Genomic DNA, 27,620 nt, shown 5'->3' with positions numbered 1-27,620 from the left:
TTGAACCAGAATGTGTAAAACCTGCAAAACCATTCAGCTATCGGTAACAACTAAGAAGTCCCGATACAGCACATTGAGATAATCTCATACTTTACTTAAATAAGTAGGGGGGAAATGTTTCTAGTACAACTGATCCCACTGTAGATCAACACCACCCTCCAGCTTGTAGTGGCTATTTGCTACTTTCAGCACATTTCCTTATACAGAAAAAACTGGACTTAGAAAATTTGGTGCATCAGGACAACATTATAAGGACTTGTACACATTTTTTTTTTTTTTAATTTTTTTCATGGGAAAAGTTAATGTTTTTTGAATAGGAGTTTAGTGGAGCCGCATTTTCTTTGAGCCCGCGCCGAGCGATCCTCAGTGGTGTTGCACTTCAAGCAGTGGCTTTTATTTCAAGCAGTGGCTTTTATTTCAAGCAGTGGCTTTTATTTCAAGCAGTGGTTGGGCTGTTGCCGCTTGGAACGCGCTTACGTGCACGCACACGAGGGTCTACTATCGCTTTAAGATGGGAGAACGTGCCCCTACGTCACTGTGGTTAACATAAGTGACCAAATGGACAGCTCTCATATTTCTTCTTCCGCTTTTTTCTCACGTAAAATGGCGCAGCAGTTCGTGCAGGCTCAAATTAAAGGCGACAAAGTGGTGCTGTTTATGAAGCCCACGTGCTCGTACTGCATCATGGCCAAAGACGTTTTGTCCAAATACACGTTCAAACCGGGACATTTGGAGTGTATCGATATCAGCAGGCGCAGCGACATGGACTGCATGCAAGACTACTTCCTGGAACTCACCGGAGCCCGCACGGTAAACACACAGACGCTTTGTCATCCTTCACTTCACAAGTGGTTACATGTTTTTCTGATCGAATAATGTGTACTTTTAGAGAAAAAGAGTGAATGGCGTTCATACCAAAGAAGAAGAAAATTGACATTTTCATAAACTACCGGAAGTTTAGCTTTTAATAACGCATGAAATAACTTAAGCTACATTTTAATTTATTTGTATAATGGTTAATACTTGTTCATTGATAACAAGAGTTTAGTTATTATTATTATTATTATTATTATTATTGTTAATAATAAATTTGATTATCATTATTATTAGGCATGCTTAACGTAAAAACAGCCTTTTACTGTTGGAGTTGCTTGAGATGGAGCTGCTCTGTAATTATGCATCAGACTGCAAAAAAATATCCTTCTTTCTATTTATTATTCTGATGATAATTTTCCCCATTCATCAAAGACGCACAATAATCTGGAACCAGAAATTTGTCTGCATTGTTTTTCCATAAACAAAATTATTATAAGAAGTTATTGAAAAAAAAAACACAACACTTCTGTCAATCAACTGTTCATTTCATCTCTTTAGTGAATACACTGTTAAGCAAGTTAACATATCTTATGATCTCTTGATTTTGGTTTTGCATGCACAAATCATTCTTTTTGAAGCCAGTAGTAACTCAAGATTTCAAATAAATGCAGTGGAGTAAATTGTATGATGTTTTCACCAGAAGTGTAGTGAAGAATAAAAACAAAATATTCTTGTACAAGTACCTCAAATTTGTCCTTAGATGACTGAGTAAATGTATGTAGTTACCTTCCAACCCATGGTTACACAGTGGGGTCCATAAAGTCTGAGACCACATTAAAAGATGATTAGATTCTCAAATAAACCCGGAAAGATTTTAAACATTAAAAAACATGAGAAGTTATGATATTCCAAATGAAGAAGAAATATTTAAAAAAAAAAATCTGGACTGTTTCTCAGCAATCAGATGTAAGAAAATCAAAAATAGACTCTTTAGTGGTGGTCTCTCAAGTTATGTCTGTAAGCCGCTTGTCGGGAGGCCAAACAAGGCCAAACATACCTTTTATCACTGATAACTGTAAAAAAAAAAATGCTGTCGAGATCTATGGTAGTGACAGATGGAAAGTGTGTAAGGCGATAAACAGGAGACAGGACAGTACTGCAGGGGATCAAACCCACAGTGAAACATGGCCGGATGATTTAAGTCTGGGGCTGTTTGGCTTCTCTGGAGTTGGACACCTGCAGCGAATCAACTCCACCCTGACTGGGAAGAAGCAGCGCTCCGTTCTTCAAAAACATACTGCGTCCTTTGTGAAGAGAGTGATTCATACTGCAGCAGGATAATGAGCCCAAACATACCTTAGAGGACCACTCGAAGACCAAAGAGTGCCGTCTGTCATGGGGTTTTCCTCCGCAGTCACGTGACCCCAACCCCGCTGAACATTTACGGGGCCAGTAGAAGACGGAGAAAGAAAAACATTCCTCACATCACAAGAAGCTCTTTGTAACATTGTCAGATCACACTGGGGGAACCTGGTTTATAAATGTCCCTGTCAGTGAAGCAAAAGGGGGCCGATATAAGATATACTGAAATTCATGTACGTTTTACCAGCTGCCCCCCTGTGTTCTTTGTATTGACTGAAATACAGGTCCCACGGGTGTTCATTGGAGAGGAGTGTGTTGGAGGTGGCAGTGATGTGGCGGCGCTGCACAAGAGCGGTAAACTGGAGGGAATGCTGCAGTCTATTGGGGCCCTGCAGTGATCCACTCCACACCTCCAGGTATACAGGACACGGCACAGATTCATGATCCATCTCCGCTTCACCTCGACATACACACACTCTTGGGAAGTGAAAGCTAAATGTCTGGCTGTGGAACACATCTGTATTAAGTGAAGCGGGTAAGAGTTGCTCCTCAGGAGACTCGCAGCGAGTCGTTAAGCTGTTCGTAGAGCAGAAATCAATAAGATGTGCACATACAAACAGCAGAGTGGAGACAGTGATGGAGTCTTTGCTGTGTTCATTCTAAAACATGTCTTTTATTTAAAGTCAGACACCATGTTATCTGCAGTCTGTTCAGCACTGGCCCAGTGGAGCCAGATGCTTGTCTCCACACACTGGCTGTGGATGCAGCACTGCGGTACACTTGGTTTCACAGTCCAGAGTTTCACCTGCAATTTACTGATTTCATTAGCAGATTGGAATTTAACTGAGGATTACTGACCAGACACAAACTTTGACTGCTGTTGCGCTGCAGGAGGTTGAAGACACCAACTGATATCATCTGTACACTGTCCAAGTCTGACTGGTAGCAAGCTTGTTCTGAATACACAACCTTCTGCTACATTCCTGCTAAAATACTGCAAGAACTGGATCCTAATTATAGGTTGTTAGAGATCCACGTAATTAAAAAAAAAAAAAAAAAAAAAAAACTAGCTGCAAAAAGTCACTATTGATCTTTTAATTTGTTGAAAGTTTATCGGACTACTTAAGGCTGTTTTCACACCTTCAGACTTTTGACTCATTTGACCCAAACCAAAACAACACTTCTAAAAGAGGCCTTGTTTTTTCCCTTCAAAAGAGGTGATCTCAGTCTGGATCAATGTGAACCATGGTTGGGTTTGCTTTCAGGGTGAAAACACTTTCTGGATGGTTCGAACATCTGGACTAATCACAGGAAATTGCGACGGGCTATTGTCACCCATCAAACAATAGAGGAACCAAAAGAGAAGCAAAAATGTATGACAAAGACAAATTTAATTGTAATTTGGTCTGACTAAGAGATCAAAAGTCAGCTTGAAAAAACACATAAAAAGTGTGCTGGTCATAATTTTATAATAATAATAGTATAGTGGCAATGAAACAAATCTGTTCATTCATTTTTTCCCATTCAAACGTAAAAGGCCAAATTGACAACACGCTGACATCACACGCAGGACGTCCTCAAACCAGTCAATGTCAAGAAAAGGCAGATGTAGGTGATGATGACAGATGTAAATATGTCATTCAAAGACTTTAGTGCACTCGCTAAATTGCGATGTTAAATTAAAACTAACTGGATTAAATGCATACAATGCACCAAAACAGGAACTTTGGTTCAGACTTTCAGGAGTGAAAACAGTCCCAAGTCCTCCTGTACACATTTTTTTTGTTACTGTTTTTAAATCAAGAAATAATTTCTCTAATCTTTTAGGTAAACAGCAGTGAAACATTAGACTGTAAAGTAGTGCTACCCTGTTGTCTCTACTCCAAATGTAAAACAAAAAAAGAAAAGTGTCCACATACAGTTTAGTTTACAAAAATATTGCAGCACCAATAAATCATAATCTTATTATGATTAAAAACAATTGCTCAAAGAAGAAAAAAATCATAACATAAATATTGTGTATCCATCCAGAGGCATTGAGGTTTTTACTGTACTAACTTCTGTTGATGATATGGTGGTTCCTCCAACGTCTTTATACCATGTCTGTCAATGCTACAAAGACTTTGGCCTTCTTGCGACAGAAACAGATCATTATAATCAGTTATTGCAAACAGATAAGGACTCATTTCTACATGATTTCATTTTGGCCTGCAAAGGAAATGTCAGAGTTAAAGTCCAGCTCAACGGGTTTGAAATGATATTTTAAAATACATTGATTATTGTTCTGCATTTGGTGTACTAAGCACTTGATTTTGACACGGGCTTGTTTAATTTGAGGATTTATTTCAAGCCTTTTTTTTTTTTTTCAATGAACGTGATATGGCCTCATTTGACACCGAGTGCAATCAAAATGGTTTCCATCTCGCATGGCAATAAAATCCATAAAACACTCACTGATTTTGCTTTGTAGAAGTGAAAGAACCCAATAAAAGAACTGTAATTAAATTGGTCCTGCTCATATGCTAGACTGAGTTTCTGCTATTTTACAGATGAAAATGAGGATGACCGTGCTACCAGCAGCAGTTCCACTTTTCACTCTGCTCTGTGTGTTAATGTCGGTCACCGTGCGGCTGAATGGCCGATCGGGCCGCTGAGGAGTTCGAGGCTCAAGACTTATTTCAGCTTAAGAAATGCTGCGTGTTCACAATCTTTAGATCCAGCGGGACACAGATGTATCGTGAGCCGTCATGGGTTTCATTTATGACAGAGCGGTCCTGTGTCCAGTGCACAGAACACATGAAGGGCCATTAAAAAGTTCTGAAACTACAGAGCAACGGGAAGTTATAACCTTTGTGAGTCCGTATTTAAAATAGTGTCGCTTGATCAGAAACAGAACCCGAGTTTCACTCATTTTTGTGACCAGTCGTCCGGGCGTGTCGGCGGAGTGAGCAGAGAGCGCACTTCAAATTTAGCGTCACGTTTTGGGGAACGCAAAACAGTAGCAGGGAGCCAGATCCAGTGAGCAGCGGTGGAGGGGAGCAACAATTGTTCTGCTGTGGGTGAGAAAGCGCTCAGTGGTAAAATTGGCAAGTTGGTAAACTTAAGTGCCATCACGGCACAGTTCATGTCAGTTGCACTGGATGTTTAACCTCAGACGCCTCAGAACGTGGTGACAGTTTGACCCCGGCGGACAAATTCACAACCCTGTGAATGTCAAAGAAAACCATCCTGCTTGTGCTCCTGACCTGATGCTCCTTTTTTGTGTTTTTCACAGTGATTTTTCTGAATCTCTGAAATGCCTATGTCACTCAGAACACTCCTCCAGGCTCATTGCTTTGTTGTTGTAGACTTTCTGAAGCATTTCGAGGGTCTCTGTTGCCGAATTGGCCAAGTGTGACGCAAACTTTGATGTGTGTCTTGTGCTCACGTCCATGAGGAGATCGCCGTGTGCCCGGAGCAGTCGTCACAAAAGCGCGTGTAACTCGGTTGCTGATGTTGATCAAGTGACGATATTTTGAGTACTTACAACGGTTCTATCTTCCCCCTGCTCTGCGCATGCCACGGTGCTGCAGTCCATTCCCGCAAAAGAGGAACTGAACGCTGAACTGTTTGATCCACCTTCATGCACTGACGTCAGCAGGAATTGACATAAGAAGAAACCCTTTAGCTCTGTTTTCTTCCTGCTTTTTCAACCTGAAGTCACATTACCCGTTAATGTCACTTGAAACAGTCTGCACTCGATCCTAGATTTGTTGTCCACCAGATATGTAAATCTATGATGTAGCCGCCAGCCAGTAGAACAGTAGTCTCTCACAGAGCCTCTGACCAGTGGCCAGACAGTGATTTTAAAAGCCCGTTGGGTTTCAAGGATCAGTCATTTTGTTTTGTCCGTGATGGAATAGTCATTATGGAAAAGATGCGCCCACTCGTTCCCCTCGGGGAGGAGAGGCGTGTCGCAGCCGTGTGTGTCACTGCTTTACGACGTTGTCCGACTGGTTACGGTTCGTCCCTCAGAATCAGCCCTTCATCCAGAGACAGAAAAAAACGTTTCTTCCGTCTGTTCCCTCACATGTTGAAGGCCACTCTCACCCTTTGTTGTTCTTTTCTCTTTGAATTCCTTCCTCTGCTCTCCCCCCCGTTTTTTTTTCCACAGAGCTTTGGCGTCCAGATGTGGTCACATGACTATGCAGCGGGACTTGCGTAGTTTGCGTCGTCTCTGCTGGTACTCGCTGAGCTCCTGCAGGTAGCCTCTGGACGGCCAGCGTAACCTCTCCACCTGCTCACGCTCCTCCTCTGCATCACACATAAACACAGACAGATGTTAACTGTAATCTACTGCAAACACAACTGTAGGATGTTTTGCTGATATAACCATTACAGCAAGATTTACTGTGTTTGGCACACACACACACACTCACAAATACAGATACAGTAATAAATTCTTGGCTCGTTGCCATGAACAGCCGACAAAGGCTGAAATATCTGATAAGATTTAATTTCCACCAACAAGCAACTGAAGACCAACGGTAATCAATCGTGTGCTGTCCCTTTCTCTGGCCTTTGATTTTGCTTGTGCCCTTCAGGACCCGTCCAGTCGCCTTAAATAAGTCTTGTGTGTATGACTAATGACAATAAAAAATGCTACTGCTGCAAAATGTTGCTGTTAATCTTTGAAATTAGCCTGTCGCTATCTGCTTTTATGTGGCCTGTTAAATACACAAGACTGTAATAAGTGGAAGTAGTACATCCTGCATAATCCAAGCATACATTTATAGTATTATGTATGCTATATGGAGGCATTTTTCTGAGGGCCTGACAACCCAAAGTCTAATATACATACATAAATACTGCCATATTGTGCTATATGGCAGTATAATGTTGCATAAAATACAGAGGTGTCCAAGACCATTTTAAATTCTCAAATTTATCAAAATAGAAAGTGAGGCTCATGTTCTGCTTCCAAAATTTAATAAAGTGAGTAGATGATTTACGTCGGATAGGCACCTTGATGTATTTTATATGCCTGGCATTCACAGCAGTTTTTTTGTTTTTTTAAAGCACAGATTATTTCTCTCGAGCTTTCTAAACCTTAAAATTTGCATTTTGCTGTCTCACTAATTGAGTTTGCAAGGCAGTGACCTGAGAGCTCCAGGAAGTCGGGTTTATGACTGAAGATCAGGTAGTTGTTGGCGATGAAGTGGAGAAGCCAGACGTACAGCTGCTCTGCATTGTGGCACTGGGAATCAAAAGAAACATAGACCGTGTGTGAAATAACAATTCTATGCTTCTCTAAAGATTAACATCATTTTCTGCTGCAGACGGAGGCCCGGGGTAATTGCTAGTCAAAACATTAAGCCAAAAATAACACTGCATTGGACAATTTGTCAAAAAGCCAGATTTCTTCAATACAAAACATTTGCATTTTAGCGGAAAGATGTTCTATCGTAAAGAAGTAGTACTGACTCTACATACACACATTATCTCCTGCAGGTCTCTCTTGCCTTTTCTTTTTTTTGTTACCCACACACGCTCAAAAGTTGCACTGACCTTTGCCCTGCGGAGTAGCCGAACCACGCTGATACCCGTCGACGACAGCTCTCTACTGGGCATGCTCTGGAGGTAAGCGCACACGCAAACCTCACACAGGTGCTGCAGTCGTTTCACCTGATACATCTCGGCACAAACCAGCACGGCCATGGCCTGCAACACACTGGCTGGACACACAAACACACACAGCACTGTCTGCCGTTGCTGTGTAATTTATTAAGTGAATTTTATTTAAGTGAGCAATAGCTGAACATATTTTAATGCATTTAGGACTCTATAAGAAATCAAAGGAATAAAAACGCTCCATGGAGTTAAGAAAGTTTTTTATAATTGCTGCTCCTAACATCAATTTGGAAAAGAGCCACACTGGGATTAAGTACAAAGCTTAAAACAAAAACATCCACTCTCACAATAAAAGCATTTACACACAATAAGAATTGCTAAATACAATTCCAAAGACATTAGTCCTATCAATCCTGCTGTTTGTGTATAGAGGAAACTGTATGCCAACAAGCTCACCACATCTACTTTAAAAGGTGATGTCAGTGTTGAGTTTAGAGGCTGTTCCACTGCCCTCAAGTGTCCAAAAATAATTTAGTTTTAAGGAGAAAAGAGAAAAAATACGGTTGAACGTTTTAAATGTCAAGGGGGCAACATTTTTCTTATTTAATTTACTTAATTCATGCCATTTTATTTCTAACAATCATGTTACATTCAAAACATAGTTTCCTCACTGCAGCCTACACCGCAGTAGTTTTAATAAAATACATAACATGTTATCACCAGCAGTGTTAAATCTTAGCTGACAGGCCTTTTAAATAGAGCTCAATAATTAAATCACTTTACATATAAATAATTATTCTTGCTCTCTCTGTGCTGTTACATTATTCCTACGTGCAGTAAACCTCAAGTAAGTCCCATCAATCCTTTTATGTAATGTTAAAATGTCAAATCAAATTACCCCTGATTTCTGTCATTTATGTCAAACACCACCCTCAGCATCCGTCACTCCCTCGTGTACACGCTGATCCTCTGCATGCATCTCCGACAGGCTGCTGCACTCAGCTGAGCAGCAGCAACACAGAACTGCACAATCACCCACATGAGCATTAACAATGTATTCTATCATATGTATGCAGTGTTAATCTGAATCAAAAGGTCTGGTAGCGCCTCTGCTTTGATTTCACACTCCTCCTTTTTGTTGCTCCCGGTGGAGTTACCTTCTTTTGACCTTGAGACCTGAGCTCTTACATAACGGTACAGCGGCTGCAACTGCTTCACGCCTATAATTTCCTGATCCCAAAACCCAACCTGAAGACGTGTCTCTGGATATCTGTGCCTAAGCTGGATCTTGAGGATCGCCTGTTGAAATGTTTTCATCATTTTTTCATCAAAAGGTCTCATGCCACAAAATAATGGGAGCGTCCGCTGCTTATTCACAAGTGATTATTCTGAAGCTTTGTATTGTCTATTCAGCAGCTTTGTTACATAATGCTGCAAAGGAGGGTGAAGGTAATTTTCGTGGCTAACTCGTTCTGCAACTATAAGTTATAGTTATAATTGTTATATGTATAATTAATCAACATAACAAATTATTTTTTTCTTTCAGAATCTGTGATGATCTGGAGTTGAAAGGCGCAATTATAAGAGGCACAACAATTGCAATATTGCCTTGATCACCACAAAAAAACCCACAAAGACATACTCGGCTTCCCGAGCAGCTTTACATTCATCTGCAATAGCTTGTCATTCAAAGCTGTATTAGGTCATCTTTTCCCTTTAGTGGGCAGAAAAACTCTTAATATGCACACAACAAAAAGCCTTAGTGACATTTCAGTTCCTCCAGATGTTTTGGCTAACCTGTAAGCAAAGAGTTGCTGATGCAAACATGCAGCTGACCCAGGCCAACATAAACATCACATACAGTCCTTTCTCTGGCCAGTGAAACTAATATTCAAAGAGATTTGAGACTTAAAATAACTCGGAACAAAATGTCTTCGTCAGTGTTTAAGTTCGTTCTCAGGTCTTGCTTTGACTCTGACTTTTCTTACTTAAAAGGCGACATACCATCAGTGTGTCGGAGCCTGACTGAAAACAGCCCTCTGTTCTAAATGACTGACAAACCAAAACAACAAGCACAAAGTGTTTTTAAGCTGCAAAGAACTGCCAACTGGATGTTGATTTTCAGAGGGATCAACCGTATCAGCAAAGCTTTGACAACACAAGGAGTCAATTAAAAAAAAACTGCAACTTCAAAACAGTGGAAGCAACTCGGATGTACTTTAATTATTTGCTTTGAATGTACTGTAGCTCATTGGCATCACCAGAGAGAATTATCAGCCCTAATTACTTTGAAAACGTAACACACAATGTGTCGGATACTGACGGAGGAAAACAACAACAACCCGTCTGGGACTGTGATTTGGCACCATCAAAAGCAGTGATGCCACTGGTTGATTTTGTCATCACTAAATCTAATTTAATTTTAAGCTCAGAGCTGTTCTGCGAGCGCCTCCCGAGACCGACACTGGCAGCACGTCGTAGTCACACAGATGGTTGATGGGACTCGTCATCTGCACTTTTGTTTTGGGCTGCGTTTAGTGACCGAAGCCGAGAGGAAAACACTGATGTACCTCTCTCGTGTTTTTTTTTATTTAGTAATGGCGCTTATTTCTGCAGTGCATTAAATTGACATTAAAGATCCATTGTCCTTTTGTAAAAGAGTGTTTCATTATGTTGTTCAGATCCACCGCATTAGCGACTTTCATCTCAGTCACAAATCAAATATATATTTACAATTATTGTACCGTCACTGAACACAGAAAACTAGATTCTGTTTTTTTCCTTCATTTAGTGCCCACATTAGATATATATTTGCAATCACTGAATACAGTGGTTACAGTAGTATTGTGAGCACACCTCTGGCTTATCTGTAGTAAACTCACCAGGACAGCAGGAGTCAGTGTAGAGGTACTCCAGAAAAGACAGGAAGGTATCTGAGGAGACACCGTGGATGGGCACCACTCGACTCCGAGCCTCTGCGTACTTTCCGCTGAACATGGCCGCCATGACGTCACAGCGGGCCACCAGCACCGCCCGGTGGGCTGGCAATACACTCCCTAATTCACACACACACACAAAATGAACTTTTACGTTTAGGCTCTCTGAAAAAGTGCCAATAAAGTGGGAATTCACAGAGCCAGAGTTCAGGAATAGTTCATAATTAATGTATTGAATCTTGAAAGTTGGCAACAGATCACATGCAAATAATGAATTATTTTGAACAAGTTGACTTCAGTCAAACCTTCCTAACATCACTGACATGTTTTGTGCCTGAGGTGCAGAGTCCAAACATAATTCAATTTGGCTGGTTACAAGTCATGATCAGTGATAATGGTCCATTTGAATTAACAGGAAACAAATGACACTTAAAGCCTGGGCACAAGTACATATCTACTCACTGTTCTTGAATATACCTGTATTCATTTTCTCCATGACCTCCAACAGTTTAACTCACAGCTAAGAGGTGCAAGGACAAGACAAGCTCACCACACTTTTTATGAGATGAGTATTGATTAGGAGAGGCTTTGGGGCATTATTTTTATAATTCCCAGTTTAATAGAGAAATGCTATATGCAGCACATGAATGAGCCTCTGTCGAGATGAAACATGACAGGAACGGAAGAGAGCCCATGACTCGGACCGTTTTATCTTATTTTGTCTCCAAATGGATGACCAGGCCGGGGGGACTGAGATCATAATTCAATCACGGCTAATGAAATGTGACCTTCCTCTGCTGGGTGACGGCGGGCGCCTGCATTTGTTGAGCGTGTGTGGGTCTGACGGATCGGCATGAACCCACCTTGCACCATGAAGATGACATCAGAGTAAAGAGGAGAATTGAAGAGGTTGACAAGAGTCTGGGGGCCAAGCTGAGCTGCCCGCGCACTCGGTGTGTCCCTGGGGCTCTGCGCGCGCGCACGCACACACACACACACACACACACACACACACACACACACACACACACACACACACACACAGTGAAGAGGAAGCCAAAAGAATCAGACGCGGAGAGTTAGCATTCCTCTGCTGCATGTCAGGTACTCGTTACCAGCACAATTGCCATTCTGTGCATCCATCCTGCCTCCCCGTGGAATACTAATGGATCTCTGCCAGTCTTGCTTAGCGCTATCCAAACATACTTGAACTCGAGTGCCAAGAACAGCATGACTGGAGCTGGCTAACCCGGAGAACAGAGTGCAGGCATTCATGCTCATTTCAAGTTTTTTTTAAATTTTTTATAATGAATCAATAATATAATATACAGTATGTGTAGACAGTATCCCGCACTGCACAGCGAGGGAAACTGGTCGAACAAGAAAGGATGATATGTGCGTATGTTTTTGCGGAGTGTATGGGCACACACAGCTTTGTTAAGTCCACAAAAGAGGGTCGTCAAAGACTCCCATTACCATTAGATAACCTTTCTCAGCCCAATCGAAGCACAAAGAACTCCATATTCTCACAGCGCTCTGCTGCAGAGAGAGCGCTCAACAAGCGCAGCGACAGAATCAAGCCTCTGTGATTTGGGGGCAACAATGGAGAGCTCATAGAAAACGTATGGAAAGCTGGTTTAAGCCAGTCTTGCGGAGTCACAAGTCCTAGAGGTGTTCGGAGAGGACGAGATCAAATCATGACAGGACATTAGGTTGTCTCATCGCGTTAAAGTGGCCCAGCCGTCTCGGTGTGTCAGCTCATCTCGACAGCCTCAGGTAGAAGACCTACCAATACCCCGATGGGTTGGTAGACCATGCATGGTGCCAAAAGGCTTGTCAGCCATGTCATATCACCTGATGCCCCTCTAAATGTTACAGCATGCTGCCCATTACATGGAGCCGCATCATGTTTTCAAAATAGACACGATGCCTTACAGATGTGACGCTGCAGTTTTTAACATAACTTTGATGCTTGTGGCTGATGTGAGTGTGAAGTCCGCACAGATCTTGTGTTGTGCTTTTGCTCCTTGGAGAGCATCTCTTGTTTATTTTGTTGCTAATTCCCACAGTATCTGAGGGGTGATTAAAGGCAGTAATTATGTAAATATGCTAATTATAGTCCCATTATTACTGCACTGTCTCTAAACAAGGTCTTGCTAATTAAGGCACTCTTAGTCTGCAACTACAAAAACATGTGTTTTAAATTCAAAAAGCAAATTTTACACATTAAAGTTATTTAACCTATTTTGTTACGGGGGAGTGGATACCTGTATCATACACACCATGAGCTATTAAAGCCTTAAACCAGATTATTTTTATTCGATTATTCAATGTTGAAGAAAGAGAATACAGGTGATTTGAAGTCCTCACCCTTTCTCTGCCGATGAGGGACCGTATGCGCTCAACAAGCTGAGCCACAGCTAGCGTATTCTTCAGCTTCTCTTCCAGGGCCTCCTGAAGGTGCTCCCACTCCCACGCTCCTACAAAACAACCACAAACACACGGATTCTATGAATCCACAATAGTTTACAGAAACACACAGGCAAACTCTTTTTCTAGCTGGCACTGCGCCTTGACCACCCACATACCGTACGCCGAACACTCGGGGCCTACTTTTGTCAAAGTTCTAAAATGTGTCTGTTTATATAATCTGTGGTGGTTATGGGTGCGACGCCCCGTCCAGATGCCACGAATGTCAGAAACAGTGACTGAAATGCTTTAAAAAAAAATTTTTAAAAACACGGCAATGCACATGATAATTCTCCTTTCTCATCAGTGGGTTAATTTAAGTCTGTTTAAAAAAAAAAAAAAAATTATGAAATATTTTTTCCTTTAGCTGATTGTCCATACATAAAATATAAACATATTTACAGATCCAGTCTTGAAATGTACAATTTCAGGTATATTCATGTATGTAAACAAATAGTTTGACATATAGATGAAGCATCTGCACTTTTGTTGTTCTTAACGAGGTGATATTGAAAATATGGAGCATTATTACTGGCTTTGCAAAATAATACTTTCTGCTAAATGCTATCATGACCAAGCTAACATGCTCACAATGACTAACATGCTGTTGTTTAGCAGGGAGTGGTTACCGTCTTAGATCAGCAGGTCAGCACACTTACATTGGCTAATTAAAAATAAACACAAAGTTCCGCTGAGTCCGATGGGAATCTCATTAGTTTTGCTTGTATTTGAACAAATGTATCGGACACATTGACATTTCAACTTGACGATGGATTATTGGTAGTAAAAAAAATAAAGGATATTTAACTAAAAAAACACAACTGTAAACATCATGGTGGCACGAGAGAGGAACTGAAGCACTCATTGAAGTCGTTATGGGAACATCTGGGAACCATGGACGTCTGCACACTTTTTAATAGCAACACATGAAGCGGTTGTGGAGATATTTCTGCCTGGACCTACATAGTAAACCAACAGACTTTAGCTTTATCAATGAGAAAACATCTCCACTCCACATTAGAGGTATGCTCCTTAGTAAACCCTACACATCCATCCCTGCACATGGGACATAAGCAGACTTTCAAGGGAAGAAGGGAGTTGGACTGGGCAGGATTTAGCTCATCATTAGTTCATAATGACGGTATTTGGTCTGATAGAGGGATTACCGCAACACGCTGTGCCGGATAATGACGCGGCACAGCGCAGACACCTCAAATGCAGGGTGAGAGATTAGCTCAGGTGCTGTTGTGCTGATATATGATGCAGCTAGGAACCAAAAACAGAACAAAATACACCGGTAGAAAGGCAAACAGATCAAATGGAATACATGTGCAAGAAGCAAAAGCTGTGAAATGCTTTGATCATTTCCACGTGTCACAAATAAATTCCTATGTTGATGTATTTCTCTTTATGTGCCTAAACAAAGGCACAAAAACAAACACTGAGGGAACCATTTATACAGATTAAGACTAATTCCAAAGGAGTTTTCCTTAACTGTGACTGTAACTTCTCCATTTCTGACTCTAAAATTTCAACCAAACCCCAGGAAACACACCAGCCTCTTCAATTTATGTTAAATTCGTATTTTTCTTTCACAGAAAGTTCAGTCAACCCAGAACAAACTGGTCTGTTGTCTAAAACGTGACCCTAGATAAGACATGAGAGTCCACAAAAACACACACACACACACACACACACACACACACACACACACACACACACACACACACACACACACACTGGCTTATCTGTGTCATACACATGTACTACATATGCTAAACATGCACATACACACAACACCAACCAAGTGCCAAAGGCAATAATTCAGCAGCACACTACACAAGGAGACAGAGTCTCACCGTGTTAACGTCACAGGCAAAGTCGTGGCCCCCGCGACCGTCCACACACACTCAAGTGACATACAGCCAGGGCGTGGATTAATACCGTGGGTGTGCCGCTGTGTGTTCACTGAAACATGATATTGTTATGGAAATTTGCTCTGGAAAGCCAATCAAATTAGCTACAACTGACAAACGAGTAGAATTGAATTAGAAGCAAAGGATATTTGTCACATCTTTAGAAAGGCAAAGTACAGCTTGTTGTGGATTTACTGCAAATTAACATCAAATATGCTTCTGTGGGAAAAGAAAGGCACTTATTCACATGTAATTAGCCAATTCAAAAGCATGCACAAATACACACACACTTTATATGAGGTCAGCTGCTTCAAATGTACAACCGGAGTGACCAAGTTGAAGGTTAATATTAGTCATTTTTCACACAAGGCTTAACATTGTCGCCCTGCAGTGTTTTATGAAAACGTGACATTCGCGTTCCACTCAGTACATGCACACACATTCCTCTTTCTGCTGCTCGCTCCAAACCACACACACACACACACAGACAGACAGACACACACACACAGACAGACAGACACACACACAGACACAGACACACACACACACACACACACACACACACACACACACACACACACACACACATACACACACACACACACACACACACACACACACACACACACACACACACACACACACACACACACACACACACATTTACAGTATGCTCTAGTGCCCAGCTCGTTACCATCACGTTATCTCTCCTCCTCCTGTCTCACCCTCACATCCTGGACAGTCCCATCTTCCCTCTCTCTTAAAACACACACATGGACTTGTATATGGACGTGCATGAAAATACACACCGCTCTCTGTGCCTTTCAACCGCTGGCTTTCTTATTCTTATTCACACAGTCACTCACAGAGAATCCATCTAACCCTATAATCTTTTTCCTTTCTCTGCTCACTCTTCACCAGCACGCACACCCACACACACACACACATCACACACACACACACACGCACACGCACGCACACACACACACACACACACACACACACACACACACACACACACACACATGCACACACGCGTCTTATGCGTTTGTGTGTCAGACCCGTATGTCACATACATGTTAACAGGCAGCCGTGAGTCAGATGCTAGCGCAGCTTTTTTGCCTTAAGGATTGGTGCACGACATGCAGCCGTGCAGTGATGAAGCGCCAGCATGCACAGGCACTGCGATCTAACATGCAGCAAGCACAGCACTGCAGACTCTAAGCCGCAGACTGAGAAGATTTTCATTAAAGTCGCAGGGAATATCACACGCCTGTGTAACAAGGCTTCATCCACGACTGGAGAATGTATGTAATTTGTGGGCACTCACAGCCAAAACGTTTTTGGCTGTGAGTGCCCACAATTTACAGCGGCCGCAAACGTTTCAATGCCATGTTTTGTGCCTGTATCCTTTTTAGGTGAAGGTAATATATGACACTATTAATTATACAAATATAATTAACAGTAAATATGAGGCCCCTGTAATAGGTTACAGAGTAAGATTCTATCATATAAGCCCGTTAGCCATGAAAATAAGGGAAAATACATTTCTTCGAAGGCTTCCCTCCGTGTAGCCATCCTTTCTGATTTCCATAATGTTTAAAAGAACTGAGATGGGAGGAGACAAAGGAAACCCTAGCGGCCTGAGGCAGCCAAGTACAAATTCTGGTTAGGAAAGCAGTGCGAGATCACACTATTACAAAATGAAAGATCAGGTCCTAGATTCAAATACCACAGTTGCTTACTATCAAGTACTTTCAATTTGACTGATCTCTGTTCCTCAGTGTAATGGAACATTGGATGAAACCCAATAGCAGGCAAATTCCCTTCTGCTGCCAGGGGACATTAATCATCATATCTAAATTATTAGAAAAAGAGTAACTGCTCTGTGGGAATGGAGTTCCTATTCTGTGAAGGTCAGTCCAGCTCTTTAAGGTGTATTTAAACTCCAGTTTTAATGTGCAGAATGTATCTATATGAACAAAACAGGAAGCCTGGCTTTGGTGACTTAAAAAATACACATCACCAAACTTCTGCATTTCTTAAATATGTTATGATGAATGCAATACAAAACACTCAGCAGGCTGTAGCATTGAGTGTTAGGAAATAAATTTTTCAAAATGCACCTCACCTCCCAGAAATCCTGCAGTGTGATGGGAGTGAAATGACTGAGCCATCCTCTCTGAGTTCAGATTTCTCTGGATGAAGTACATGACAGCCACTGTCTTGGAGACACTTTTGTCCTCTCTGATTTCCACTTTCTATTTGGCACGTCTTGTGCATCTGATCATGATGCCAGAATGGAAGTTTGGGCAACTTGATGTTGGTGAAATCACAGAGTTTTAATCAGTGGGGATGAGATGCTCATCTGTGCTGCAGTTAAGGTTGGTCCAGCTTTTGATACAGACGTAATTCAGTCGCGTTTACTATAACTCTTCATTTTTCAAATGACCATAAAATGGCTCATATCAACATAAATATTTAGAATTGAAATAATTAATAGATTAATAGACCAGTCCTTTTCAGCCATGCTAGTAGCACCACTTCAGACCAGACTGTAGTATTAACTATTTGATGGATTTGCCATGGAATTCTGAACAGATATTGATGGTGTGGAGAGGAAGATATTACTGATTGCTGCAAAACTAATGACATTCCCCTTAGCTTTAGCTGATTGCATGAATTAGCACGAGTTAGCACAATAAACTAAAATGGTAAATGTGTGTGTACCTACAAAATATCAGTCACTCTGAGCATGTTTTAGTATCTAGTGATCTTTGCATTTATTTGGCTCAAAGCACTGCCTCACAGAGCTGTTTGTATGTCTTTAGGCTTCTGTTTTCTGAGTCTTCGATGAGAGTAAATTAAATATCTTGTGTGATATTGTCAGAAACAATTAACAGACTAATTTTGAAAATATTCAGCATGGTAAATGTTTCCATTTATGTAAGTTTTCACTGTACTAGTAGTCAATTGAAGTCCTACATAATGCTAGCTTTTTGCAAGCAGAAACAATGGGTGATAAAAGTGTCAAATCAATAGGACAGAATTCAGATTTCCTTTTTTGTGTGTGATTATAAAGCAGGCCAGTGTGCTGTATGAGAGCTGCGAAAGCGCCAAAACACAGAGAAATGCACACATCCCGTATTTAGCGGGATGGACGAGCCATTTGAACTTCTGTATGTTTGTGATGTCACAAACACACCCTCATATCATATGTCCGCCCTCAGCGCTGCCCATGTCTAACCTTTTAAGATGAAGAAAACACAGAGCATTGTTGTGGAGGAAGTAAACTACAAGACTGAAGAGAACCTGTGGTTGACCTGGGCGTGTGTCACATGGAAAAGAATCAGCCAATCAGAAGGGAAGGTTATTGATATTCATATGCCTTAAAGACACAGACACAAAACAGCCTGCTGTTGGTAGAGCTCCAGAGAGAAGCTTGAGAGAGATGTAAAACCGATATTGAAATGTTTTTTTTTTTTTTACATAGAACCACAAAAAGATCTTCATATAGATATCAGTACTGCAAACAAAACACTTGAACAGAGTCAGATATGGGACCTTTAAGATGGCAGTAGTGTCTGTTGTATCTGAGCTGTGTTTGTCTGGTGGTTTTTTACCTCTGTAAATGAACATTAGAGTCTCCCACAGGCACATACACAGGAGGGGATCCTTCACCACCAACCGTGTGAGGCGTCCTGTCAGGTGTCCCTCTGATCTTGGCATATCATCAATAATGCCCCCATCCCAGGTGGAGAGCAGCGAATGGGGGCCACCATCCCGCTCCCTGCAAACACACCGCGACTGTGGACGTTCCCTGTCCAAACAGAGGTGAACAAAATGCTTCACACTTACGTGCCAGAGGAGTTTGCAGAAATAAAAGCGATGCTGCTAGCTACACAGGCTCAGGCGGTGAAATAGCTTAATAAGCTCCATCCCGCAAACATGTTAATATATCTCCTACCTGGTCTTGGGCCCCAGGAGCAGCTGTCTGAAGTACGGGCTCACAGCACAGAGCACAGCCGCATGAGCCCATCCCAGTTCTTTCCCAGAATCCCCAGCGTAGAAAGCCACATCGGCGAACTGCACGCCACGCTCCAACAACCACTGCATGTCCTGGGAGAAGCTGGACTCCTCCACTCGGATAGGAGGAAGACGAGCTGAACGGAAGAGGGGAAGCAGCAGCAAGGCGGAAGGAAGAAAAAAGGGAAGGGAAGATAGGATGAGTTGAGATAATTAGTGCTGAAATTCAGCTCACCGCTAAATCAAAAACAAGAAGAGAAAATCCACCAAATTTGTTGTGTTCAAAGCCGTCCAGGAGTGTTGTAGCAGATTTTTGGTGGACTCATTTTTCCTCACTCTACCTTGTCCACTTGTACTAGTGACTTTTTCCTTTTTTTGGGCAATGGTTTTTGACAGCTCAGAGAAAAGTGGGGTGTATACATGTTGGTGGGGAAAGTTATTTTGACAGCAAAAGTGTCCTGGGATCTTGTAGCTATGAAAGAGAGAGCTGAGGGAGACCAATGTCATGTTGAGCCCTGCCCTGTTGCTCAAGTTAGAAAAAACGCTTCCAGATACGTTTGTCTTTGCACTAATGATGGACCTGAAAAGATGCAAGCTCAGGCTGCAGCATTGAATTCTGGTCTACCAAAGACACAGAAGAATTGTTTTTGGTCGACAGCGGATTTGTTGCTGCCTTTTTTCAAATCTTGAGGGACTAAAAATGTAACAAAAGTTCACACTTAATAGTTTTAACATCAAAGAAAAGCACGTTTAAAAGCTTACTACGGTTAATGTCTGAAGAAGATACAGACAAAACCTGGACTGAAAATAGTTACAAATAAATGATTTGCAGTAAACTGAGTGAATAAACACACTGTGAATACATTGAAAGACTTGCAAAGAAAAAAGAAGAGAATTAGAAAGCCTATCTGAAACAACAACCTGTAAAGAAACATTTTACATAAAAAAGGAACAAAAAAGCCGCTTGTGCTTTGCGATTCATGTATTCATGAAGTCGGATTAATAAAAAGCCAAAAAGCACCAAGCGGCAGAGAGAAGGAGGTGCAATGGAGGGAGGGGGATTCACAAATCATTGTCCTATTATATTCCTATTCATGCTTCGTACACGCTGCCCCTCTGCGAGCCTCATCTCTTTTTTTTTATAGCTGCCCTGATTTGGCCATGAAAACTTGTGCTGTTCCTGAATCACTGCTTGTCATATGTATAGTAAACTACGCCGTAAGTAGAGTTGAGTCGTTTTGGACAGGCACCAATCAATCCACCTGTAACTTGCTCACATTTTTGGCAGGACTTAAAGCTGTCAGTCACTGCATGAGATTTAAACACATGCAGCAGCAAACGGGTCAGATCAATATTTAACACAAGTTTAACAGCGTAGCTTGTGTTAAATACTTTCAGGTGCTATATTTTGTACAAAAATGACTTGTGCATAGGAAAAATGGCAGTAGTAGAAGCACAGCAGTAGCAGCAGAGCAAGAGACACGAGCGTAGCTTTGAATTCTGCACCATCTATCCATCTTTTGAATAAAATGATGCTTCGGGATCTGTTTGTGATGCGGGAGCTGTGGGCTTCTTGCCAAGTTAATTTTATTTTAATTATGTAATTTCCGATTGTACACACAGAAAGCTTTCTGTTTGTGGCAACATCCGTTTATTGACTGGCAGACAGTTGCAGATTTAATCAGACTGTCTTTTATCAAATTAGGAGAGAGAGTGGCACAGTCTAAAAAAGTAAAAGCCGCAGAAGCACAGCCGTCACACTCTCCAGTTTGGCTTGTTTCGTTTCAGCTTTGTTACAATAATCAAACTCGCTGCGTCTGAATGTATTTAGTACTGTGAGTTTTAGCCTCCTTTGATGACCATGGTCATTCATCTCATAATTAGCATTTTGTGTCTGCGGAATATTATTGGCTTCGAGGCAGTTTGATTAAACCACAATAAATCTGCAGGATTCCTCAATGTTGCTGCTTGAAACAAAAAACTTGTGACAAGAGGGGCTTGTTTTGAAGCTTAATTAAAAATTTATTTCAATTTCAAATAAACAGATTAGAACTAAATTACATCTTAAATATTTGTGAATAATTAACTGGAAACTTCTTAATAATTGATTTACCATTTGAGTAATTCTTTTACCATATTGTATCTTATTTTCTGGTTTCAGCTTCTCAAAAGCAAAGAACTGTGTGTGTTCTCTTTAAATCTGTTTTATGCCTCCACGCCGGCAACAGCCGCAGCCGGAGGCATAATGTTTTCAGGCTGTCCGTCTGTCCCAGTCTTGTGAACATGATATCTCCAGAACACCTTGAGGGAATTCCTTCAAACATGCCACAAACATGGACTCAAGGATGAACTGATCAGAATTTGGTGGTCAAAGGTAACTGTAAAACCCTTAAAACAAGTTTATGGCCTTAAGTCCACAATTCATTCGCTAATTTTGTCAAAATTTCATACAAATGTTTAATAGGATTAAAGGGTAAAGTGACGACATTTTTGAACAGAGCAAAATCAAATCAATATGTTTTGTAAAAACCTTAAAACTGTAGTGGCTCAATAGATCTTCTGTTCAGTTCTGTGAAGCGTCTATGCCTTAAAATTTGTAGTTTCTGTGCAGCAACATCCATATTTGAAACATTGTCTACTGTCAATCAGCTTCATTTGCCAAGCATATGAACATATAAAAGGATTCCGCCATTTATATTATGAAAGTCTGGGTACGCATGGGTGTAAACTGAAGCTTCAAAGGTAGGCAAAGGCAAACATTCGTGATGTGGAATTACATTTTTTGATCTGTTTTTTAAATATTGAAATTCTGAAGCGCATTTGTGAAGCTTATCAGAATTTACTTAACATGAATTATAATGAGTTAAAATAATCAACAGAGTAAGTACAATTCACAATAAATATTAGCTCCTCCAAAAACTTTAGTAATATGCACATGAATTAAAAACACATAACAAAAAAGAACTGCAGCAGGGAACATTCTGACTGTGTTTGTCAAGTGCCTCAACTTAATTTGGTTAGATGAGGTTCAGGAGTAATCCACTCCTATCCCACAACAACAACTCACTGGGCTGCCTCAGATCAAGCCACTAAACTCAGTTGTTACTGCATCTTTTGCGGAGTCTAAAATTGATTCAAACGTCATTGAATAAAAGTAGTCTACCTCGCTCTTTGTCTCTCATCTTATTTCCAGTTTGGAACAGAGAATATTGATCCAGATAAAACCTTTGTGCTCAGCTGTTTTTATGGCTTCGTAAGCTCAGGAAGAAACAATGCAGTCAGTCCATTGAATGTTCTTTGAACACCATAAAAAAATAACAATTTAAAGAAACTTTAATTACTTTTAGCATTAAAATCAAATTTGCAATAAAAAGAAATAATTAAATACAAACAAAAATACAAAAAGTTAAAAGATTGTGCATATAGGAATGAACAAGACATGAATACATGCCACTTAGAATTAAGGCAGCATCACTCAAATGCCGTAGTATTCCTCTGACCTGGTTGCTCCAAGTGAGGGGGACGAAGCTCATTCACTTTATTTCCTCGCCTCTTCTCTGGCCTCTCTTTGGCTTTGTGTTTCAGACACTGAATCATGAAGTACTCCAGCTGAACAATACAGAAATACACACGTTAGTTCAAGTGCACGGTGCACAAATAGTGATGTTACATCATCAATTCTTTGCTTTAGATATAACTTCCCTGGGAAGATAAACCTGCCATTCTCTCCACAACCTATGTGGAAGTGCAAAGTTAATCTAGTTTAACAGAAATGCATGTAATTGCTGCTTGTTGCGATTCAAGCACTAAAATACTTTTTGTGATAAAAAAAAAAATGCTGGTTTCCTTGAGGGGATGCTGAGTGAAAAAGCACACTCAGCATCAAATAAACTTAAGAGCTTATTCAAAACGAGAGGCTTTGATTCCTGTGTTGCGTCATCACTTACCACGCTGCCAAAGTAGCGACCCACAAAGACGTGGTTGAGAGAAGGCAACTCCAGATAGGTGGCCCCCAGGTCCCGGGACAGCTGCAGACCTTCGCTGTGAGGCACACAGCTGCTCCAGTCAGACGCACACAATGGACACGTACAAGGAGGGCCTTCGTCTGAACACAGAGGGGAATTCAACTCTAAGATGAAGTAATGCATACTGTATTTGCAACTTAATCTAATAAATAATTTATGAGGGTACTGGAGATGCAGTGTGTGAGTTATTGATATTAGATTATGCTTTTTAGGAAGCATGAATCTCGTATGAATTGGAGAGCTAATACTGGCAATACTGACGCCATGTTTGAATGAATGAGCAGTGCAGGACCACCATACAGTAAATAGAAAGGAATAACGTGTCCTTTACACTTGGAAAAATGAACAACATCCTTACTGCTAATGTCCATACTCGACATGGATCAATACATATTGTACACAGAAGTGGGACAAAAAATCTGGACACTGCACTGCATACTGTAGCTCTCAACACATTTAACATTGTGATGTAAAAGGGAGCTTCGTCTGTAAGCACAGTATTGTCCTGTATATATAATCACACCCATCCCTCAGATGGCTGTGATTATAATGATCAAAAGTCATTCTACTCCCTGTTAGTCAAAGCACACTGTCTGATACTCCCTACGGAGACAGGCCATGCAAAGCCTCGAAAATGTCATACAAGGACATATTGAATCTGCTACATCTCAAATAACCAGTGAGTAACAATGCACTGTATTGTTTTTGTCTTAAAACACGTTTGTAAAAATGTTGTGTTGCTTGTCAAAAGGACTAATTTAAAGACTGTTGATGTGAAGAACAGAACACAAAATATGCGAATTGAATTGAAATAGAAGACATAATTCACAAAACAGAACACTCAAAACAGATGCAGCCATTCAGTATGTGGTTTTATGGTGTGGACTCGCCCTGCATACTTTTTCAAGTTTGTGAAGTTGTAATTTCATGGTTTTTCTTAGGCAATTTTACTTTCTGAAATGAGAAATATTGCAACTTCCAGGCTGCAGTTTTTACATTTTCAGCAAGTCTGCAGGAGGGCAAAAAGGAATACTGTACAACTACGTATGAATAAGACCATTTAAATGTGTAAAATCTCTGCAGCGGTACGCTTACAAGGACCAACTGTACTGTGGCATGTGTGCACGGGGACAGAAAATTTGGATTGGAGGCAGAATCAGACAGAAAATTCGGGGGATTATCTTGACGGAAGAAAAGCGAAAAAGAGTACAGAAAGACTGCACTTAGGAGCGGAGAGAAAGACGGGATGAAAAATACATACAGCCAAGTGCTGGGGCATTGATAAATCAAACTGCTAATAACCTACAGGCATGACACGGAGCTAAGCTCAGTGAGTGTGTGTATGTGAGTGAGTGTGGCGGAAGGAAGAAGAGAGTGTGTGTGAACGTCTGACAGGCGGTGACTTGGCATATCAGTGGTGTGTTTGTGCGTGTGAGGGTGTGTGCGTGTGTGCCCTTGGATAAATCTGTCTGTGCTCCCCGTCCCTCGTTCATCGCTGGTTTAATGGCTGCATTAATGCACGTATGGTAGCCCTCTCTCTGCCACAGCTGTGCCTTAGGTGGTTTAAAGTCGAGCAGCAGGAAGTGCTCCGAGCTCAGCCGTCATTCTCTGCAGTCATGAGGGGATGGCATGAAAATACTCACAGCAGCCACAAACAAAAACAGAAACAAGGACTCTGGTCTACAGCACTCCCTCCTCTCCTCTTCCTCTTTCCAGCAAAGACTTGACTTTCTCTGTGATCATCCTGCAGCGGAGCTCTGACAGGTTCTCGGAGTATGTTGAGCAGGAAAGCTAAAAATACAAGCTGGTGCATTTGATGGGCTTGTTTAAAGAGTCGGGATCCAACACGGGGTCAGTGTGTCTACAAAAAGACACACAGCCTCACTGAGGTGCCGTCATACTGTGCATTAATGCCCATGTGTTAAGCAGCCTCCATAAGGCTACAGCCATGTGCCCTAATCCTGCTCAAGGAACATAGTTGTGGTGAGCTATGACAATTAACTTTTGTCTACTCGCTAAGCCTCTATTGGCCCAAAAGTCTAAACTTGATGTTTGGCTCTGCTGTCAGCTCACATGAGGAGATTTAATCATGAGCATCCTCCTCATTGCTGGGAGGACACGCTAGAGGACACAAGACTCAGACAGTGATCTCACTCGCCCAACAAGAAGAACACGATACTGTCCTGAAAACAAAATCAACACCTGAGGCAACAGTAAACTGACAGTACAGTGGCTGAAAGCGGCGAACATTTTGGTTCCTTTCAAGCGCCACTGTTCGAATACAACAATGACAAATTGTTAGCGCAACCATCAGTTGGCAAGGCGCTGCTGGCAAAACTAAACTCACTCCAGCTCTGACAAAAGCACAAAACAAAGGCGCGCTCACCATTCAACCGCGCTCCAACAGCAACAAGGATGACAGGCACACCCCAGTGCCTCAGGAGCGGGCGGAGCCTCGGGGCGTAGCCGTTCCTGACCTGCTGAAAGGCCAGCTTGTCAGTGACTGAATATTTGATGACCAGGATGTCCGCCTGCTCGAGAACTTTCCGTACACTGGCCCAGTCGCTGTCCAACAGGTCCTAGTGAGGTGAGAAAAGGAATTTGGCTGTAAACAGAGGAAGGTCAGAGGAGGACAGAAAGGAGGAATGCAGTTTGCAGAGTTGTCTGCATACACCATGAACCTTACCTCACATAACCCAAACTCTTCCCTTTAGTATAAATAGCTCAGTGTAGCTGGCTCTTGGGACTTTGCCCCGAAGGACCTGTGTCAGGGAAGCTGCTCTAAATCAACCTGATTCAACTGGTTAGGCAGGAAAAAAACACTTCAAAAAGCTTAGAGCAATTTGAATAAAGACGGACAAAGAATTAGACTGACAGAGTTTCCCCAGCAACACCCCTGACGGGGTTCGACAGCCAGATAATAGGACGCAAACAGAGCTGCTACAAAATCCTAACAGGGCTTTCATTTCAAATTCATACGCTATTAAGAACAAAAGTTCTTTCATCAGGTTCTTTTTTGTGCAGTGCATGTTAAAATAGCTTTCTCCTAAGAATAGAGATGTTTTTATAAAGCCTGCAATCAGCGCCGGAAGGCAACACACTTGGAATTTGAAATGTTGTACGTCTTTTGAGAAACAGAAGCAGATCGGAAAGTAAACAGCAGTGAAGTGACGCACGCTCTCTCACAATGACAATGCTCTGGCAAGAAGATACCACTTTTACATGGTGTTTTGCAATCTTGGCCTGTCTTCCTCTGTAAATCAAGTCTGATCTGGCATCACATAAACTGAGATGATCGTCAAGATGTAAATGAAGGAGAAAGGGAGTGATAACAACACCCAAAATGACTCTTTAAGATCCTGAACAAGAAAAAATGAGCAAGGCATATTTGAACTGAATCGTGCAGGTTTCTCTGCTCACCCAAACACACCACCCGTCACTTACCCAGCTGGGACAATCCCGAACCACCACAGTGACATCCCCAAACACACGTGATGTGTACTCCATGAATGCCGGGTTATGCATGCTGCTCTCCAGGTCGCACGGTCCCACCAGCGCTCCGTGACCCAGGTAGCTCCACAGCAAGCCTCCCTGCAGCTGCCCCTGGCCCATGATCTCCTCCCCGGACCCGACTCCTCCGGGGCACTCGCTGCCCAGAGCCACGATGTGGATGGACCTGCAAGCCAGACAACTCGTGGTTGAGAGTGAATGGAGGCATCACACAGGTAGATGATGTTCCAGATGATGTTGCACCGAGGAAGCGGAGGCACATCTCGTTGCACTGGAGCTTATTATTCATGTCTATCACGGACAGTGCATCACTGTTATGGCACTGAAAATGACTGAGAAGAAGCTCACCAAGGCCCTTATTACACCCGAGTGGGTTTTATGGTTCAATAAATCACAGTTAGAGAAATATTTTCTTGTTGTATTTGTAAGCTGTCAGGCATTGACAAAAACATAAATAGGCTTAGGCATGCAACCAGGTGCCCCTTGTCCTCACGTCTCTTAATGAGTTGCAGCTTCAGAGGAACTTACATTGTGGTCACCGCGGTTTTGTTCCGCTGCTCTACGCTATGAAGCCCGTTTCCCCTCGCGGTGCGTTCCCGCGCCAGTCTGCAGTCAGGCTCGCTTTTCCGCAATGAGCCGCGGCTCGGCTCCGTCGTTAATCCCTCTCATCGGTGGCTGGCCCCCCGTGAGCCCGGCTGCAGGGGAGTTTCGCAGTCACTGGCATTTCCCTGTCTCGTTAGTCATTCATAAAAGCGGAGCCCGATACCGTCCCGAACCGACCGCAGAGAGGCGCACCGGACAGCCCAACCGGCGGAGCAGCAGTGTGTCAACAGCAGCGCCCATGGGCAGCCACTGCGCTAACAGACAAACAAGTTGTCGGGCGGTAGGAGACACAGTTAACGAGCAGGAGAGCGCAGCCTCGCGCCTCGGTGTGTCCACACTGTATAAAT

The 27,620-nt window shown here is 42.0% G+C and overlaps 2 protein-coding genes across 2 annotated transcripts; one reads left to right on the top strand and one right to left on the bottom strand.

The window, feature by feature from the left end:
• The first annotated feature begins 543 nt into the window (after positions 1 to 543).
• Positions 544 to 6,833, top strand: glrx (glutaredoxin (thioltransferase)). The gene is made up of 3 exons (XM_069164000.1): positions 544 to 810; positions 2,463 to 2,594; positions 6,332 to 6,833. The coding sequence occupies exons 1-2, from the start codon at positions 559 to 561 to the stop codon at positions 2,574 to 2,576; spliced, it is 366 nt and encodes a 121-aa protein (XP_069020101.1). The 5' UTR covers positions 544 to 558; the 3' UTR covers positions 2,577 to 2,594; positions 6,332 to 6,833.
• rhobtb3 (Rho related BTB domain containing 3) lies at positions 2,832 to 27,620 on the bottom strand. Its single transcript, XM_069165249.1, has 13 exons — positions 27,199 to 27,620; positions 26,605 to 26,836; positions 25,547 to 25,739; positions 23,083 to 23,240; positions 22,636 to 22,744; positions 19,077 to 19,272; positions 18,733 to 18,929; positions 13,095 to 13,204; positions 11,588 to 11,693; positions 10,671 to 10,844; positions 7,726 to 7,892; positions 7,318 to 7,414; positions 2,832 to 6,471 (listed from the first exon to the last, which is right to left on the bottom strand). Coding segments are annotated over exons 1-13 (1,860 nt in total). The 5' UTR covers positions 27,201 to 27,620; the 3' UTR covers positions 2,832 to 6,352.

Source organism: Embiotoca jacksoni, unplaced genomic scaffold (assembly GCF_022577435.1).
Source record: "Embiotoca jacksoni isolate LCO1_2020_lvr unplaced genomic scaffold, fEmbJac1.0.p SCAF_1, whole genome shotgun sequence".
Taxonomy (NCBI): Eukaryota; Metazoa; Chordata; class Actinopteri; family Embiotocidae; genus Embiotoca; species Embiotoca jacksoni.
This window is presented reverse-complemented; position numbering and strand designations above follow the sequence as displayed.